Here is a 19243-nt window from a genome sequence, read left to right as displayed (position 1 = left end):
GGGCGGGACTGCTGGGAGTGGTGTAGTTAAGGTGGAGAGGACTGACAGGAGGTGGCGCGGGGCCTGGGAGGGCCCGCTGGCCGTGGCTGGGGCTGGGTTCCGGCAGCTCCTTCAAGGCTCTAGCGAACTGGCGGCGCCAACTGACCGGCCCTGAGCCGGTGCTGCCGCCGCAGGTGCCCAGCCGCGATCCGAGCTCGAGTAGGCCGAACTCGAGTGGGCCGCTGCCGGGACACCGCCCCAGCTCGGACCAGTAGAGTGGTACTCGCTGCCCGCCCCCGACCCCCTCGGGTGGCAGAACCTCCCTTGATGGTTGACCCAGTCACAAGGGAAAACCCGAGTTGGGGATGGCTCACGGGTAGCTTCACTAACCGTTTCATTCTTTATTTTTTTTTAAATTTTATTTATTTTTTATTTTTATTTTTGGCTGCGTTGGGTCTTCATTGCTGTGTGCGGGCTTTCTCTGGTTGCGGTGGGCGGGGGCTACTCTTCATTGCGGTGCGCGGGCTTCTCACTGCAGTGGCTTCTCTTGTTGTGGAGCACGGGCTCTAGGCGTACCGGCTTCAGTAGCTGTGGCACGCGAGCTCTAGATAGCAGGCTCAGTAGTTGTGGCGCACGGGCTTAGTTGCTCCGCGGCATGTGGGATCATTCCGGGCCAGGGCTCGAACCCGTGTCCCCTGCATTGGCAGGTGGACTCCCAACCACTGCACCACCACGGAAGCCCAACCCTTTCATTCTTTTGCATAGTTTTCAAGTTGTGGTAAGTACACATAAAAATTACCGTTAGTGACAGTACATTCACAATGTTGTGCAACTATCACGAACATGTAGTTAGAGAATGTTGTCATCATTCCAAAAGGAAACCTGTACGCATTAGCAGTCACTCCCCATTCTCCCCTCCCCCTAGCCCCTAGCAAACCACTTTCCTTCTCTGGATTTGCATTTTCTGGACATTTCATATAAACAGAATTATACACTTGGTCTTTTGCATCTGGTTTCTTTCACGTTAGTATGATGTTTTTGAGGTTTATCCAGGTTGTAGCATGCAGCAGTACTTCATTCCTTTTTGTGGCTGAATAATATTCCATTATATGAATAGACTGATTTTCATTTTGCACATTTGGGTTGTTTCCACCTAATCTACGATTGTAAATAGTGCTGCTATGAACATGTGCATACAGATTCTTTTTATTCTTTTTAAGGTAGTATTAGTTCTTTGAAGCTAAGTGCGTTATAGGATTTTCTCATTTAAGATACCAATCATCCCCATTTTGAAGAAGAAACTGAGGCACAGAACTGATGGAACACTTGCCCAAGGGCAGACCAAAGATCTAACCCAGGTCTGTCAAGAGTCATGGGCTAGAAACCCACAGGGCGTGCTCTCCCAGCTTGGTTATTCTCTGTGGCTCAGCCCAGTGCTAGATTCCAAAGACTCAGGTGAATCAGACCCAGTTCCCTCCAGGAAGACCAATCTCCAGGGAAGACCAAGCACGACACAAGGGCCCGGACAGAGAGTGGGCATCTCTGCCCTGGGAAGGACACCAGCAGAGACTGTCTCCATGCTGGGGCTGCCCAGCTAAGGAACTGAGGACCCTTAGCCTGTCAGGAGCTGGGATGTGTGAGGCACAGATTGGATCACCAGAAGTCAGGCTGGGGTAAAAATGGGGCTGCTTTCTGCAGGGGGCTTGCTCACCATTGCAGGCATTTAAGCAGAGAGTGACAACATTTCAGAAGGATCCTCCTGACTGCTGTGCAGGAAAGGAAGATCTAGGATGGACAGTCTCTGAGAGGGACAAACAGGCGGAGGAGCAGGTGGGTACTTATGGAGCAGGAGGGATCTAGGGGGCACCTGGGAAGAGAGGACCAGGAGGACACCTCACTTGAGGATGTGTGGGGGAGTGATGGGAAAGCCAGCATCAGAGAGGAAGAGGAAGACCACCAGAGGAATGGAGTGGGGGTGGATTTCAAAGACAGAGCACAGCCTGGGTGTGGATGGACATAAGGAGGAGCTGGCCCAGGGGAGACAGACAACCTGCCCTGCTCCATGCTCCAGAGCCTGTGGGACAGAGTTGTCAGGGACAGGCCAGGGCTCCTGCCTGGTTATTCCCTGGGGGTCAGAAAAGGGAATCCTGACCCAGTGAGCTCTAGGCCCCACCTCAGCTGAAGCCCAGGCAGACCAGCGGCAACAGGAGTGGGCCTGAGGTCACTGGAAGGCAGAGTGGCCAGGGGCAGGCCTTCTCCCTTCCCCAAAGTCCTCCTTCCCCCAGATGGCCTCCTTTCCCGCCCTGCCCTCAGCGTGGGCTCCAGCTGCACACTGTGTGTTTGACAGTCAATAATGGCTTCTCTGTGGCCAGAGCCTGACAGGAACTCCATCATCCTTTTTGATGGCTACTCAATCTCCCTTCATTGGATGTACTTAAATCTATTCAACCAATCCCATGTTGAAGATTATTTAGGTTGCATCCAATTTTTTTTTTGCCACTTCAGTCCTTTTTCCTTTTTTTTTTTTAAGGGTTTGTTGTTGTTGTTGTTTTGTTTTGTTTTGGCCACGCCGTGCGGCTTGCGGGATCTTGGTTCCCCATCCAGGGATCAAACCCACGCCTTTGGCAGTGAAACCTCGGAGTCCTAACCACTGGACTGCTAGGGAATTCCCTTCAGTCCTTTTTCAATGACACCCTTTTTTGCTTAGCTCATTAGAAGTGATAACATCTGTGAAAACAGTTTCAATGGCTATTGGTATTTTCTAATACAATTTAAATCCATGCAATGCTATGAAGATTAGTGTCCTTGTACCACCTAAGTCCACGCCCCACTCCACCTGTGATCCAGCTTCCTCACTTGGGAGGACCCTGGTGCCGTCCATTCGCAGGTATATAATGAGCACCTACTGTGTGTCAGGGACACAAAACGATTGATCATGCTGTGCTCCTCTCCCATCCAGATGCATGGCACCGTGTCCAAGGACAGTCCTCCCCAATAAAGGGCACTGTCCTTTCCAGCCTCCTTCAGGACCTTGTCCACAGCCATCCCCTCTCTTGATACTGGCCGTTCCATCTCTCCCACTATGCCAGCTCAGACTCTACAACCTACAGGGGATGTTAAACCAAACAGAGCTCAGCTTTGGGGTCAGCTGAGTTTAATCCCAACTCTGCATTGTCCAGCTGGTGACTCTCTGTGGCTCAGTTTCCTCATCTGTAAATGGGGACACTAATTGTCCTTGCCTCTCAGGGTTGTTCTGTGATTCTGACAAGGTAATGCAGGTAAGGAGCAGCACTCAGTGCCTAGGTGCTTACTGAGTGCCCAGTAAACCAAGGCAACCGGGCAAGTATTGCACCAGGCAGCCCACGGCTGGACAGAGCAGTGTTTTCTCATTCTGGCCAGTGAACCACATACACTGAATGTTTCTGGGTGGTAAAGCAGGATTTGTGATCTTCTGTCAAATCCAGTTCTTCCCAGGGTCAGTCGGCTCCACCAACAAAACTGAGTGGGAAGACACAGGGAGGAAGGTGCTGCTCCCCTCCTGGCTAGTGGGTGCGCCAGGCAGGAACACGGCATATCCTGCCCTCGTGGGCCATGGCCTCTGCCCTCCAGGGGTTCCCAGGCCAGCCAAGACCAAAGAACAGGCTGAAGGTAAACAATCAGGGCCTTAAGGGTACTGAGGTTACTGGCTTTACCTCATGGGTTTGGGGGTGAGGGGGGTCCAGAGTAGACATTATGGCCCCAAGAGAGGAGCAGGGATTTGACACGCTAGGAGTTGGAGGTCTGGATCGCCTGGCACAGGGTAAGCGCTCAGGAAGCTGGGGCCTGCTATTCTGCCACCTGGCCCTAGTGAAAGTAATAAGGAGAAACATACACCTACTCTATGAACTGGCAATTCCACTCCTAAGTATATACCCAAGAGAAATGAGGGCCCACATCCACAAATGAGTGTGTAGGAACAAGAACCTTCATAGGGACATTATTTAAAATAGCTCCAAACTGGAAGTGACCCAAATGTCCATCACCTGGAGAAAAATCAGGGGAGTATATTCTTACAATGACTCATGTGGCAATTAAAAAAAAAAAAAGAAGAATGGATTTCACAGATATTATGCTGATCCAAAAGAAACAAGACTCAGAGGAGTACACAGGGTAAGCTCCTGTAAGACGGTCTAGAACAGGCAAAGGAGGCTATGACTCACTCTATGGTGACAGAAGTCAGAAAAGCAGTTCGGGGAGGGGTAACTGCTATGGACTGGATAGTGACTTGAGGGAACTTTCTGGAGTGATGGAAATATTCTATACCTTGATCTGGGGTATGTTTTTATATACATATATAAATTTATTTATTGTTGGCTGCGTTGGGTCTTCGTTGCTGCATGTGGGCTTTCTCTAGTTGTGTCGAGCAGGGGCTACTCTTCATTGTGGTGCGTGGGCTTCTCATTGTGGTGGCTTCTCTTGTTGCAGAGCACAGGCTCTAGGCACGCAGGCTCCAGTACCTGTGGCACGCGGGCTCTAGAGCACAGGCTCAGTAGTTGTGGCGTACGGGCTTAGTTGCTCCGCGGCGTGTGGGATCTTCCCGGACTAGGGCTCGAACCCGTGTCCCCTGCATTGGCAGGTGGATTCTTAACCACTGAGCCACCAGGGAAGTCCTGGGCTATGTTTACACATACATAACAGGGATGTAAAAATTCCATCAAGCTGCACACTTAAAGTTTATGCACTTTACTGTATGTTACACCTCCATAAAAGTTAATAATACCTAATAATGATAATAGCGACCAACTGTTGAGTGCTGTGTTCTAGGCACTACTGCCCTTCTCTTAGACCCTAATGCCACTGTCTTGTAATTACTCGTCCACATGACCACCAAGGCACAAGGAAAGCGTTTTTGCGAACGACAGGAAATGACAACGCGACGCTTGTTGCGAAGGAGCCTGGGGCTGACTCTCAGGAATGGCCGTAGTCGGCCCACGCGCAGACACTATCCGGAGTGTGTCCACGGCGGAGGGCACAGCCCAGCGCCGCCCTGCCAAAGGTGCGGACGTGACTCCGACCCAAAAGGGGACTGCGGCGCCCCCTTCTGCCGCGGTGCTGCGGAGAGCCCCGCCTGCAAGATCGGAGACAAGCCAGCCAATCAGCAGCCGGCTCGGCCGGTGGGGGGTGGGGGGGGTGGTCACTGGATTAAGGACCTCCGTCACCTAGGCTGACCAAGAGCCTCCAATGGGCGAGCTGCCCCGCGCCAGCCAATGAGCAGCAGGCTTACGTCCTGCGCCGACTCTCCGGCTCCTCCGCCGAATTTCCGCAGTGAGCGTCCCACGCCGTATGCCGGTTGGCTCCCTGCCAGCCAATCACCGGGGCGCCTAGGGCCTGACAGCCAATGGCCGCCCGCCTGCCCTTGCCGGACCGCGAAGGTTGGCGCTGCGCTCCTGCAGCCCGCGGGAGGCGGGGGCGGATTGGCGCAGGCGGTGTCCAATGGGCGGCAAGTGCGAGGCGCGTGGCCAATGAGTGCGCCGGGGGCGGGGCGGGTGCGGCGGCGGGCGGCTGCGAGGAAGAGCTGGCGGTCGGTGGCGGTGGCGGCGGCGGCGGCGGCGGCGGCGGCGGCGGCGGCGTGCCATGGCGGAGGTGGAGGCCGGCGGCGACGAGGGTCGCTGCGTGCGGCTGAATGCCGAGCGGGCCCAGGAGCTGCTGGCCGACGTGGACACGGTGCTGTTCGACTGCGACGGTGTGCTGTGGCGCGGTGAGACGGCGGTCGCCGGCGCGCCCGAGACCCTGACGGCGCTGCGGGCCCACGGCAAGCGCCTCGGCTTCATCACCAACAACAGCAGCAAGACCCGCGAGGCCTACGCCGAGAAGCTGCGGCGCCTGGGCTTCGGCGGCCCGACGTGGCCCGGCGCCGGCAGCGAGGTCTTCGGCACGGCCTACTGCACTGCGCTCTACCTGCGCCAGCGCCTGACCGGTCCGCCGGCCCCCAAGGCCTACGTGCTGGGCAGCGTGGCCCTGGCCGCCGAGCTGGAGGCCGTGGGCGTCTCCTGCGTGGGCGTGGGGCCCGAGCCGCTGCAGGGCGACGGTCCCAGCGCCTGGCTGGATGAGCCCCTGGAGCCTGATGTGCGCGCCGTCGTGGTGGGCTTCGACCCGCACTTCAGCTACATGAAGCTCACGAAGGCCGTGCGCTACCTGCAGCAGCCCGGCTGCCTGCTCGTAGGCACCAACATGGACAACCGGCTCCCACTCGAGAACGGCCGCTTCATCGCGGGTCCGTGCGCCCCGGGGGAGGGAGGCTGGAGGGCGAGCGACGGGTGCCTCCCGGCCTCTGACCCACGGCACTCTCCTCCTCTCCTTCTCCGCCCCGCAGGTACCGGCTGTCTGGTCCGAGCCGTGGAGATGGCCGCGCAGCGCCAAGCCGACATCATAGGGAAGCCCAGCCGCTTCATCTTCGACTGCGTGTCCCAGGAATATGGCATCAACCCGGAGCGCACCATCATGGTGGGTGATCGCCTGGACACAGACATCCTCCTGGGCGTCACTTGTGGTCTGAAGACCATCCTGACCCTCACTGGGGTCTCCACTCTACGGGATGTGAAGAGTAATCAGGAAAGTGACTGCCTGTCTAAGAAGAAAATGGTCCCTGACTTCTATGTTGACAGCATAGCCGACCTTTTGCCTGCCCTTCAAGGTTAAAGATTTAGTGTCTTTAATCTCCAGAATAAAAAAAATTGAAAATCACCCAAATTAATAGATGGGGCTTAAGCATCGCTCAGTTAGGTGGCTTCAAGTTTGCTTACTTGGAGTTAAGCCAAGGTACTAATTGTTAACCTTGTAAGTAAATGTTTGGGGGGCGATTTTTACAAATGCTTATATTTTAAGATGCACTTTTAAGCTTGGAGGGCATTGTGGGGGTACTGGGCCTTAGGTGCCAATTGGTCTTGCTGTTGGGTTCAGCATGTGTCCAGGATTCAGGTAACCTCGGGGCCTGCTAATGGGACTGAGGTGGGTCTAGGGGTGTCATGTATTTTATTGAAAATTTCAGGGATCAGGGGGAGGAGAGGCTGATTATTTTGACTGTTGTGAGAAACCCAGGGCCCCGTCTGTGTGGTCATCAGCAGAGGAGCCTACTGCTGCCTCAGCCCCTCACCTGAAGGTTGGGAGTGGAGGAAAGGGCTGGTCTCAGGTGGTGTCTCCCTGTCCATGGGGTGTGGGGTGCTGCCCTCACCACCACCCCACACTTCCTTAAAAACCACTCTGATGTCACAATTGAGTGTATGTTCCATTTTAGATACCCAGGGCTGCAACTCGTCATGCACGATTGTGCAGTTCTGTAAACTCAGCCTGGCTAAACCTCGTCTTTTCCAAATGTGCATATAAACCCAGGTGACTTGGACTGAGCATATTGTTTGCTGAGCGCCAGGAGGGCACAAATGCCTTCGTTGAACTCTGGGCTGCCGTGCAGGGAACTCAGAGCAGCATTGGTACCAAAAGTTTTTTTAACTTTTGAACAACTTTGTCAAGTGGTGGAATTGAACCGTAAGCGTGTCGATTAATAGCTGTGCTCTGTCTTGTAGGGAAAATCCCACTGAAGAAGTCTCCGTGCCCCGCAGCTAGCAGTATGGCCAAAGGCATGTGCTGGCTAAGGAATGCTTGTCACCCGAGGCTCCCTCTGGGTAGAGGAGGAAAGAGGTGTCCCTCAAAACAGGAAGTCCTTTTACAGAACACCCAGTCTTTTCCTGTCTTGGTTGGGATGGGTGTCATATGTCAGTGGTCCATGAGGCCACCTATTTTGACCCTGGAGTCCCTTGTCAGTTGCCATCTGGAGGACTGGCAGGGTCCACTGGCTAGCCAAGGGTTTTTGGCAGGGGTCCGTGGCCTTTTCTGCCTGTTCCCTAAGTTGCTGACCTTTGAGAATAGGCCTGATAAGCAGACCCTCTGGCCGCACTTGTAGGGTAGGGCCTGGGAAGCTGTTCCTTTTGGCCGACTCCTTCCTGGTGCCTCGCCCTGCACACAGTGGCATCTGCCCAGAGCCTGTGACTTTTCTCCTAGCCCCAGGGTCATAGTGCTCCTTCACTCACTCTCGTAAGAGTACTCAGAGCAATAAAGGGTGTCCTGAGCCTCCAGCTCCCCCCAGGCCTGGGTGTCTGGGGTTCAGACTCTGCCATGGGCAACGCGAGGGCAGCGGGCACCTGTGAGGTTGGTGGTGCTGACGTTGGCTCTGCGAGGTCGGCTCAAGGTGGGTCTGGATATTGAGCAGGCCTGTCAGGGCGTTGTCACCCACACCAGGAACACGCGGCAGGTGCAGCAGCCAGCAACACCTCCCTTTTCTGCTGGGCGGCAGCCCCGGAGCCCTGTGCATCATGTCTACACCCCATTGCACTGTGTGAACCCAAAGGTATATTAAACTCTCAAACTCCAGCTGACTCTGGTGTTCCTCGCTCTCGCCTGGACAGCAGCCTTCACACACAGGGTGCAGCTGTCTCACCACAGCCGGGCAGTGGAGAGGGCAGTAGGGCCGGGTACACTCAGTACAAGGCCATTCTGGGATTCCAATTCCAGAGTTGGGACGCTGACCACAGCAACTCCACCCCATCTCAGGCCCACTGCAGAGAGTCAGGTTCTGAAGAATCAGGAAAAACAAGGCACAAAAAAACCAGAGTATGAAAGGGCCATGGGGTGAAGCTGGTGAAGGAATGCACTTCCTGAAAGCTGCCAGTGCTGGGGGCCACTAACTGTTGGGATCCACAGTGTCAAGCAGCTAGAAATGCACGGCACCAGTCAGAGAAAGCCACGCTGGGCAGGGGTCAGTGGATATGAGGCTGACGTAACCATCCTGGGGCATGCAGGAGATTTCAGGAAGCTGCCCTCACCGCAGTGGAGCCTTCTGGAAGCCATCCTGGTCTCAGGCAGGCACCTGGGGGGTGCCCTGTGTTGGTGGGGGCTGGGAAGCAGCTGGGGTGCATGGGGAGGAAAGGGAAATGGCACAGAATCCGATGCCTGTCATTCGTGAAACAGGCACTTGTTGATGGGCTGCTGCGTGCCAGGCCTTGTACCCAGTCCTGGGAGTGTAGAGGTAACCCGAGAGACTAGAAACAGGCTTCTTTAGGAAAAATTAAATCTGCCCCCAACTAGACTCCCTATATAAAGTCGTCCTGGCCAGGCCTGAGCTGCCCTCTATGCCAGCCGCTGGGTCCTGACTTCCACAGTGGCCACGCTCTCATGCCCTCCCATGCCCATGCGCTCTCTGGTCTGCACAGGCCAGGTGTTGGGAGAGCCAGGCACAGTGATGAGCAGCCCCCCCAGGTGACCTGTCTCTGACCCGGATATCAGGTAGCTGGGCTGGGGAGGAGGCAGGAGGGGAAGGGGCCAGGACGATTGTTTTGACTCATCGGAGGTGTCCTGAGGTTTCCCGGGCTGCAGCAGACAATCAGCACATTGTCACCAGGGCTGCATCATGGAGCAGGGGAGCTGCCGGGCCGAGAGCCCCGCGTCTGGACCTGTTGGGGTGAGTGCCTCTCACCACTCGGTGCCCTCTCCTTGGACAAAGACCCAGGGCCTGTCCTGCAGGGGCAGGAGAAGCGTCCACCTCCCATACCTCCTCAGCCCCTTCCTTCCCTGAGCCAGCCTGTTGCCTGGTCTCCACTCCAGGCCCCAATGACTGCAATGTGCTTCCACATGAAGACCAAGCCCTGCCACGGGGGCTGGAGAGCTCCTGGCCTGCTACTGCTGCTGCTGGCTCTGGCCACTGCTGGGGCCGTGGCTGGAGGGCTTCTTGGCTTTGCTCACAGCCCTCTCAAGGTGAGGCCCCCTCAGGACCCGGGCAGGGCACAGACAGTGGGGAGGAAGAGGAGACCAGTATAGCCCACCCCTCCAGTGGAGCCAGGGCTGGGAGCAGACAGCAGGAGGACCAGAGGGGTGGCGGGGTTAAAAGCCTCGCAGCAGGGCTGGGGGAGTGTCGGGGGCTGCTCCAGCCTGGCCAGCTGAGCTCCTGCTTCCCACTCTTAGCCACTGCTGCAGACGCTCCGTCTGACCCTCCCGAGCCCCAGGGTGCCCCGGACCAACCAAACCGAACAGGTGGATGTGGCCCAGAACGTGGCAACCATCAGGGTGACTCCAGCTCAGAGCAACCACAGCTGGGCAGTGCTGTTCGACGGGCAGAGCGTGAGCGGCCTGGGGAGCGGGGTGGGGGTGGGGGTGGATGTTCAGGTGGCCCTGCCTCACCTGCCTGCCTTCCCAGGGTTGTGTCTGTTACCGCCCCTCAGAGCACCGGGCCTGCTTCCTCCGCCTGATGGAACCCCGAGACCGCGAGACCCTGCAGCTGCTGGTGAACACCTCTTGGGTAAGGAGCCTCCGGCCAGGGGCCAGACAAAGGGTCCTGTGTGTGGCCTGGGCCCGGGGCAGGATGGGGCTCCAGTTTCAAGGGAACAGAAGCTCTATCTTCCTTTGGTTGAGGCTGCTGACAAGAACCAGGGCAGGGCTGGCACGATGCCAGCATGTCCAGGGACACGTGGGCCCAACCCAGCCAGGGGCAGTGCGAGTGTCCTTCTCTGCAGCCCCAAGGGACTCGCAGCCCCAGCCAGGACACCCACTATGCCCAGGAGCTGCTGGCAGTGCTTGGGAGCCGTGAGGTGGACCCTGCCCAGGTGGGGGCTTCCGTGCGGAACCTTTGTGCAAAGACCCCCATTTACTGGGCCCGACGAGCAGAGAGTGAGTTGGGGCAGGCTGTGCGGAGGGGCCTGGGCTCCCGCAGGACAGTCGGTGGCGGGGTGGGGAAGGAGTCCTTTGGGGATCATGGAGGCCCCTCCCCCCAGGGCCCCAGAAGCAGCGGCTGATCTACCTATGCATCGACATCTGCTTCCCAAGCAACATCTGCATGTCCGTCTGCTTTTATTACCTCCCGGACTAAGCCCTTGCAGCGCAGCCCCTCAGGCCAGCCAGCTGGCCGGCGCAATCACCAGTCCATGGAGGGTAGCCGCTGGCGGGGCTAATAAACAACTCCACCTGGCCGTGACGGTGTCCTCTGTGGCCTCGGGACACGAAACAGTGGCAGGGAGGGGAAGGAGGAGGCCCTGGCTTGGGGGTGGGCACCAGCCTCGGATCCCCCTCAGCGGCTCTAGGCCCTGTGGGTCCAGAATTTCTGAAAGGAATGCAAGCTGCCTAGGGTGGGCCTCCTGAGCCTCCTCACATCCATGTAAGCAACCAGGGCTGAGAGAGTCCTAGGGTGGACCAGCCTGGCCAGTCTAGTCTGGCCAGGGACCAGGGTAGGTCAGTCAGGTCCAGCGAGCCTAGGATGGTAGAGGCCAACCCATGGGGTGTCACTCTGATCTGGGCAGCTGAACAGACACATCCAGCTGGTGCCGCCTGGACAGCTGCCTGCAATCCCGAGGGGACACAGGTTAGCCCAGCACACTGTCGTTGAAAGCCAAGCAGACAACAGCTTTCTGGTGGCCGCCGTACTCTCTCTTGATCTCTCCCGTCTCCACGCACCAGAGCCGGGCCAGGTTGTCAGAGGAAGCTGCAGGGAGGGACAGCATGGGTGGCAGCTCAGGGTGCAGCCCCAGGCCGGGAGCGGGGAGGCAGGGCAGGCAGGCGGGGCTCACCGGTGACTATGTACTGGGAGTCCCCCGAGAAGGCGCAGCCCCACATCCAGCCTCGGGACGACTCTCCAGGGTTGCTGCTCTTGATGCTCAGCTCCGTCATCAGGGAGAAGTTGGACGTCCTCCAAATCTTGCACGTCTGGTCGGCCGAGCAGGTGGCGAGGAGCCTGGGGGTGGGTGTGAGCGTGGCAGGGGTGTCATCAACGGCCACTCCCATCCTGTACCCCCTTGCTGTCCTCCAAGCAGGCCCAACGCATTAGGCCCCCAGCCCCAGGCACACTGCCTCCTCCCCGCAGCCATGCAAGGGCTCCCGGCCCCCCAGGCCCTGCACACACGTGGAGTCTGGGCTGAAGCGGCACTGCAGGGCGTAGCGGGTGTGTGCTGGGATCTTGGTCTTGGGGATGAGCTGTGTCACCTCGTCACCAATGCCCCCAGTCAGGTTCCAGACATAGCAGTTCCCCTGTGGGGTAGGAGGGAAGTCACGGGAGGCCCGGAGCCTCCGGTCTGACAGGAGGGGAAGGATACCCTGGCGGCAAAACCTAGATCCAGGGGCTGCCATCCAACGTTGTGGCTGTGCACAAGGATCTGGGGGCCAGGGGACATGTGACAGGCACATCTGGCCCTGCCTGCAGGGAGCACCTGGGTGACCTGGCCCCAACCAAGGGCCATAACTGATGAGCTGAGGGCAGGAGGCCATGCCTGGCCTTCCTGAAGGATGCTGCTGGCCAACAAGAATGTGAAGAACAAGATGAGAGGAGGGCACCCAGATAGAGGGAACAGCAGGGCAAAGGCTTGGAAGTGGGTGGTCTGGGGATGTCGGGAACAACTGATTTGCTGAGACTGAATGGACGTTAAAGGAAGAAAATGAGGCTGGATAGAAGTCCAGGGGTCAAATCACAGTGTCCTGAGGTCCTGGTAAGGAGCCTAGGGCATCTTGCAGTTCACCCCGGGGAAGGATGCAGTCAGGCTGGTACTGCTGAAGGATGCTCTGGTAGCAGAGGGAAAATGGGTTAGGGGCAGGGGGAGGTCACAGAGGAAGGAAGGAGGTCAGAGAAGCTACAACCACTGTTGGGAGAGACGAGGGAAACTTGGACCAGGAGGAGACAGGGAGGAGAGGGGGAAACGGACAACTGGAAAGACTCTGGAGATGGAGGTGACTGGACTGCTGGGTGGGCTATGGCAGGTAGCGAGAGGCAGCATCAGGAGTGACACCCAGGTTTCTGGCTTTGGTGGCTGGGTCAGAGCTGGAGCCCAGGATGGGGAAGCAGGACTGTGGGGGGGGGGGGGGAGGGGAGGGGCCAGAGGGACATCTGGGGAATAAGCCCACCTTCAGGGAATAAGGGAGGTAAGGGGCTGGGAGCTGAGCTGCACACCCGTCCCTGGGACTCACAGTGCTATTGACCGCGGCCATGTAGCTGGCATCGGGGTCGATGTGGGCCGATGTGATAGAGACCTCAGGCTCCGGGATCAGCTGCTCGTTGTGGTCAGTTTTCAAGTCCCAGATGTGGATGGCACCACTCTGGTCACCCACAATGAGTTCTGCCTGAGGTGCAGGGGAGGTGAGGTGGGGCAGGACCCCTGCCCTCCAAAGCCCCAGGGTGCCCAGCCCTGTGCTTCCCCCTCACCTGGTTGGGGTGCAGGCACACACAGTTAATAGGCGCATTCACCTGGAAGATCCGCTGACACTGCAGGTTCCGGGACCTTCGAGGTGGGGGACACACTCTGTCTATAGTGGATGCCATTGGTACTCCACCCAAAGGCCCTTTCCCTGGCCACTTATCTTGTCTCTCTACGATGGGAGCTGTCTCATAGGAAATACTTGGGAGGTTTGGCCCTCCCCAGGGGCGGCCTGAAGCCAATAAGTGACTCAGACGGGCATAAAGGGTGGCCCCTTGCCTCAAAGCGGGGCTCACTGTTTGATGCAGTTAATTCCAGAGCCGCCTGTTGGATCAGGCTGAGGCTCTGTTCGTCTCTGTGGGTCTTCATCCCTGCCCTATCATTCCTCACTTGCCCTCAATAAGTCACCTGCACAGAAAACCCCATCTCAGCCTCTGCTTGGAGAAGACCTGACCTAAGTCTCCCAGCCTGGCCCTCACCCCCACACACCCAGGCAGCAGACCCCTCCTGCCCAGTACCCCACACCTGAGGTCCCAGATCCGGGCGGTGCAGTCCTCCCCACCAGTGTACATCCAGCGGCCGTCCTCGTGGAAGCCCACAGATGCGATGTTCTTGTTGACCCCATCATAGCTGATGATGGGGTTGGGGTTATTGGAGTTGAGATCATACATGCGAATGTGCTGGTAACCTAGGGGCACAGGCCAAACTGAAGTGTGGCTGCGCCTAGATGGACCTATGAGAAATCAGGGGTTGGGGTAGAGGGTACAGGTACCTGCAGCAGCAATCATGCTGCGGTCAGGTGTGATCTCCAGCGCGTTCACCTGCTGGGTCTGTTAAGGAGGATGACAAACAGAGCCCATCCTTCCCACCGGAGGCCTTTGCCCAGACTGTTATCCCTACCAGGCATCCTGCCCAGCACCACCTGCCCCAACTCCACAGTGGAGGATACGGAGTCCTGGTGCTGCACCGTTCGCGTACAGATCCCGCTGTGGGCCTGCCAGAACCGCACCGTGTGGTCATAACCTGCAGTGGCCAAGATGACGGGGTCACTGCCCACCGTACCTGGAGACGTGTTCATGGTGTGGCTGCTTGAAAGACTCGGATCTACACAGGGCCCTAGGTCTGACCGGCAGGGGTCAGAGATCAGAGCATCTGGAAAAGAGAGAGGAGGGCAGTGTTTAGGGAATACCCTCTATGTCCTAAACAAGTTACAACAGATTACTCGGTGCTAAAAAATAAAATCATCCCCATTTTAGATACAGGGAAACTGAGGCTCAGAGAGGTTCAGGGATACGCGTGACACCCGGCGAAGGACAGTGCCGAGCTCCAAGGCGCATGCTCCGTTCCCCGTCCCAAGAACCCCGCCGGAACGCCACCCTACCCGCGGCCGGCAGGGGGCAGTTACGTCCGGGGCGCCACTCCGCCGCAGGGCCGGGCCGCGCATGCGCAGCGAGGCGGACAGCCCGGAGGGAAAAGCCTGAACGCTATGGCTGCGCATGCGTAGCAGGCCGGTGGCCGGACCTGATGGGCGGGGGCGCTTTCTGGCTGGACCCTCGAGCTCCTCGGTGCTCCGTCGACCACCCTGACTCCGTCCCGCTGAGCCAGCTTCCCCCGGGCGCGCTCTCCCGGCCACTGAAAGCCGCTTTCCAGCCCTCGCCCCGCGGCCTCCGTACCTTACTTGCTGCTCTGCGTTCCGCCGCGGTCCAGGACGCCTAGCGGAGCCGGAGCAAGTCGATAGAGGCCGAGGCCGAGCGTAGAGTTATCGATGGGCCATTAGGGCGACACCAAGGGGCGTTAAGGGGAGCAGGGACGGGGGACGAGACTAGAGTTCTGGGGCAGGGGTCTCCTCAATACGGGCCTCTGCGGTATCGGGTGGCGCCGGTGGACGAAAGCAGCGAACCCAGCCTTCTCCCCACTCGGGCACCCCACCCTTCTGAGACCCATTCTCCAGGCCGGGTTGCACCATCCACTCCCTCCCATCCATCCCCTGATTCCCACGCGGGGCTAGGATTCCCAGGTAAAGTACAGGACATCCAGTTGCATTTGAATTCAGATAAGCAACGTGTTTTGTTTTGCTAAGTATAAGTATATCCCAAATATTGCATGGGATATACTTATACTAAAAAGTTATTCATTGCCTAGGTGAAATTCAAGCGTAGCTAGTTGTCCTGTGGTTTTATTTGCTAGATCAGGCAACCCTACTCTGGTCCCTTTCAGGACTGTCCAGCCAGGGTCTGACCCTCGGGTCCCCTCACTAATCCCAGTGACCCCTCCAAAACTGGGGTCCCTCTTGCCGCTTTTTCCATCCAGCCTTCCCACACTCTACACACGTGGCCTCATCCTCGAAAAAGAGAGTCCTTGAGGCAGGCTCTCCCATGGTTTCTTCCCACCATGCTTATAAATGCAGCTGCACCCCACTTCCTTCCTCGGGCCCCTTGATCAAGGCCATGGTCCCCTGCCTATCCACCCAGGCCCTGGGTCCCAGGAACCTTCCTTCCTGTACCTTCCCCACCTCCCCTCTTTCCTTCCCCTCAGCATTTCAACACATAAAACAACTCAAAACTCTTTTTCCAGCCTGCTCTCTTTCAAAGATCCATTCTCACTTCTCACTCACTGCTTGACCCTCTGTCATGTCTTTTACTCCCAGCTCTCCAGTGAAAATTTCACGAGGTCCCTGGCCATCTCACATTGCCAAACCCAGTGGATACTTTTCCTTCTGCATCTCGCCACATCTGTCTGCACAGTGGCTGACAGCACTGCTCCTAGAAAACTCCCGTGACCGCCACCCAGCTTCTTGCCCTGCACTCAGTCTCTTTCTCTGCCTTCCCCTAAAGGCTGGTGGCCTCCAGAGTTCCTGTCTCCACACTATCCCTGGGGACTCTTGCCCACTCTTCAGGGCTTTCAGTACCATCCCTGGTCCGGGGCTTTTCCACCCTGTCTCCAGCTCACATCTGGCTCCCTGTTTGACATTTTCCATTGAAGGCCCCATGGACACCACTTTCCACGGCCAAGACAGTTCATGATGGACCTGCCCCCAAAGGCTTCCCCTTCTGTGTGCAGTGCCCACCCATGTATGACAGTGAGGCAAGATGGGCCACCACTCCCTCTCCCGGAACAGCCTCCCCACACCCACTCCTGCCCCCTCCAGGCTGTCCTTCACATTACAGAGTGGTCTTAGAAAAACCTAGGTCTGACCCCTGTTAGAAGCCTGCAGGGGTCCCCCGTCACCCTCCAGACTCCTGGGCCCAGCCCCTGCCAACCCTGCGGCTTCTCCTTCTCTCCGCTCCACAAGCCATGAGTGAACAACAGTCTCAGAATTCACTACACCCTCTCTTTGAATGCTTGCCCACACCTAGGATGCTTCACCTCTTCCTCTTCAACTGCTGAACTCCTGTTTTTTTCAGGACTTTTCATAGCATTTTGAAAGCTTATTCTGTGTGGGGGGCTATACTGGGTGTTTTGTTTTAATTGAGGTGAAATTCACATTACATGAAAGTAACCATTTTTAACTGAACAATTCAGTGGCACTTAGTACCTTCACAGTTGTGCAAACACCACTTCTATCTAGTTCCAGAACATTTCCATCATCCCCAAAGAACCCCATCTCCCCCACCGCCAGTTAAGCACTCACTCGCCATCCCCCCACCCCACCTCCCCTCAGCCCCTGGCAACCAGTAATCTGCTTTCTGTCTCTGTGGATTTACCTCTTCTGGACATTTCATATAAATGAAATCCTACAACAGGCCTTTTGTGTCTGGCTTTTTTCACTGGGCATAACATTTTCAAGGTTCATCCAGGTTGTAGCCTGTGTCAGTACTTCATTCCTTTTTATGGCTGAATGATATTCCATTGTGTGGATGGACCCCATTTTATTTATCCATTCATCTGTTCATTGATGGAAACTTGAGTTGTTTCCACTTCTTAGCTATTACAAATGAAATTTTCTGTACAAGCATCTCTTTGAGTACACGTTCTAATTTTTCTTGGGTATATACTAGGAGTGGAATTGCTGCATTATGTGGTAATTCCATGTTTAACTTTTCGAGGAACCGCCAAACTATGCTGAGCGTTTTACCCACATTCTGCATTGGGTCCTCGCAATAACCCTGCCAAGGAGGAACCACCCCCTATTTTGGAGGCGAGAAAACTGAGGCTCAGAGACGTAGAGTCATGTATCCAAGGGCACGTGGCTAGAACGTGGCAGAACCCATCCTGCTGGGCTCATCCCTCCCCTGATCACCCCCCCTTCTGGCTGAGGTGACTACTTCCCCGGCAACCCCCGCACCTCATACATCCTCTTCGTCTTCCTCTCTACGTAGAGGAGCTCCCCAGGGCAGCTCCACCAGGCTCAGAGGCAGCTCTGGGGAGTGGCAGATGGATATGTGGGCTTGGAAGCCTGGGAGAGGAAGAGCCGTGCGAACCCTAGCACCTGAAGGATGTCCAGAGCAGGATAAACCCTGAGAGCGGGAGAGAGAGGTGAGACCAAAGGAGGGCTGGAAGACTCAGCCAGGTGTCTGTGGGGTAACTGTGGCCCAGGGGGCAAGTTCTGAGCTGTCTGCCTTTTTGTGGGGACTCTGGGTGGAGGGCTGCACATGTCCCATGCCTATGGGTAACTGAGAGACCAGGCCAGGCTCCATGCCCAGCCTGAGCAGCCCCAGCATCTCTGCTGGGCAGGAAGAGGAGATAGGACCCATGGTTGTTGATCCCTTCTTATGTACCAAGCATCAGCTGAGCACTTTACAGAGGTGGCATCTTTGAGAAGATGGAAACCTTGGCAGCTATCATGCTTCATGCTCCCAGCAGCCCGTGAGGAGGGTACATTCGTCATCCCCATTTTATACTTAAGGGGCTGGGCACCAGGGCTCTGGGGGGCTGGGAGGGGTACCAGGGAGCCCCTGAGCGGGCGCACAGCTGGTGGACAGGAGCAGGGGTTGCGTTGCTGCCGGGGGAAGGGGGAGGTTGCCGTGCAGCTGGGAAGGGGGCCAGCCCAGGCTGCAGTGAAGCAGCAGCCAGCTCTACTCCAGGCTGAGCCTCAGCAATTCTGCTGGCTCAGCGGCCCCTCCTCCTGGGATCGTCCTCGGAGGCCTGACTTCCTGGAGGGCTGCCCAAGTCCCACGCCTCTGCATCCTCATACCCCCAGCCAGAGTGGATGGCCTGCTGTGCTGCCCCCATCCCCAGGCTGGGGGGACCCCAGGAAGATTCACATCTCTGTTTCTAGATGGACCCTCCCATCAGCCTTGGACTGCAGGCAGAGCTGCTGACCCATTTTACAGATGAGGCAGCTGAGCGTAGGGAGCTTGTCCCAGGTTCACTGGGCTGGTGGGTAGTGGATCTAGAATTCCTGACTCCTCCTAGGGCGTTAGCCTCACTTACCAGGATGAATCTAGCAGACTCTGTACGGCTTTCTTCCCAGGTCTGTCCTCCAGAAGGTGGACCACACAGCAAGTTGCCCAAGCCTAGGTCTGAGGAGTGACTAAGGGCTACCTGTTTGTTGGGTAGAGTTGGAGCTGGAGCTGGAAGTGGGCAGAGAATGGAGGTGAGGCAGCTGGAGGCAGGGGCCAGTTCATTTCCCAGAGCTATGCGATAATTCGAAACTAGAACTTGGCCTTTCAGGTCATGATGAAGGTGTATTTGTCAAGGTAGGATGATAGAATATATTTTATTTAACACATTATTAGCATGATTTATAACATTTGAATTCTTAGACATTTGGTGTGTGGGCCTCTGTTTGTCCTCTGGCCCCAGGCCCCGAAAATGTTAGGCTCAGGCCAGAGTGGTTTGCCTTAGCCAGCCAAAACATGAAAATAATGGTAAGGATAATAACTATCTTCTTTTTTTTTTTTTTTTGTAGTGTTTCCTGTGTGCTAGGCACACTGCTTGGCTCTGCAGACATGAAGATGAATAAAATGCAACTGCTACCCAGACGGCCCAGGTAGGGAGGCCCAAGAATATCACAATATCCTCAGAAGCTTTTTGCTGAGAACTTACTAAGTTCTGTGAGGTGCTTTATGGATAGCATCACAGTTAATCCTCAAATAGTCTACTGGGAGGTATCATTCCTCCAT

At 56.6% G+C, this 19243-nt stretch overlaps 3 protein-coding genes across 5 annotated transcripts; 2 read left to right on the top strand and 1 right to left on the bottom strand.

The window, feature by feature from the left end:
- The first annotated feature begins 5585 nt into the window (after window positions 1-5585).
- On the top strand, window positions 5586-8382 carry PGP (phosphoglycolate phosphatase). Its single transcript, XM_061208991.1, has 2 exons — window positions 5586-6232; window positions 6332-8382. Exons 1-2 carry the CDS (start codon window positions 5593-5595, stop codon window positions 6655-6657), a joined length of 966 nt encoding a protein of 321 aa, XP_061064974.1. The 5' UTR covers window positions 5586-5592; the 3' UTR covers window positions 6658-8382.
- Window positions 8383-9414: 1032 nt separating this feature from the next.
- BRICD5 (BRICHOS domain containing 5) lies at window positions 9415-10885 on the top strand. Its single transcript, XM_061208013.1, has 6 exons — window positions 9415-9469; window positions 9613-9762; window positions 9970-10125; window positions 10202-10303; window positions 10518-10671; window positions 10776-10885. Exons 1-6 carry the CDS (start codon window positions 9419-9421, stop codon window positions 10868-10870), a joined length of 708 nt encoding a protein of 235 aa, XP_061063996.1. The 5' UTR covers window positions 9415-9418; the 3' UTR covers window positions 10871-10885.
- MLST8 (MTOR associated protein, LST8 homolog) lies at window positions 10835-14885 on the bottom strand. 3 transcript variants are annotated; one of them, XM_061208011.1, is made up of 9 exons: window positions 14852-14885; window positions 14128-14330; window positions 13951-14002; window positions 13704-13866; window positions 13187-13262; window positions 12952-13104; window positions 11897-12021; window positions 11565-11728; window positions 10835-11479 (listed from the first exon to the last, which is right to left on the bottom strand). In XM_061208011.1, the coding sequence occupies exons 2-9, from the start codon at window positions 14254-14256 to the stop codon at window positions 11361-11363; spliced, it is 981 nt and encodes a 326-aa protein (XP_061063994.1). In that variant the 5' UTR covers window positions 14257-14330; window positions 14852-14885; the 3' UTR covers window positions 10835-11360. The 3 variants fall into 3 exon arrangements, with proteins under 3 accessions (XP_061063994.1, XP_061063995.1, XP_061063993.1); XM_061208012.1 differs by lacking the exon at window positions 14852-14885 and adding an exon at window positions 14700-14845 and having other exon boundaries at window positions 13951-13999; XM_061208010.1 differs by lacking the exon at window positions 14852-14885 and adding an exon at window positions 14700-14844.
- Window positions 14886-19243: the final 4358 nt, after the last annotated feature.

Source organism: Eubalaena glacialis, chromosome 13, assembly GCF_028564815.1.
Source record: "Eubalaena glacialis isolate mEubGla1 chromosome 13, mEubGla1.1.hap2.+ XY, whole genome shotgun sequence".
NCBI lineage: Eukaryota > Metazoa > Chordata > Mammalia > Artiodactyla > Balaenidae > Eubalaena > Eubalaena glacialis.
Note: the sequence above shows the minus strand (reverse complement) of the source record. Positions and strands in the feature narration are given on the sequence as shown.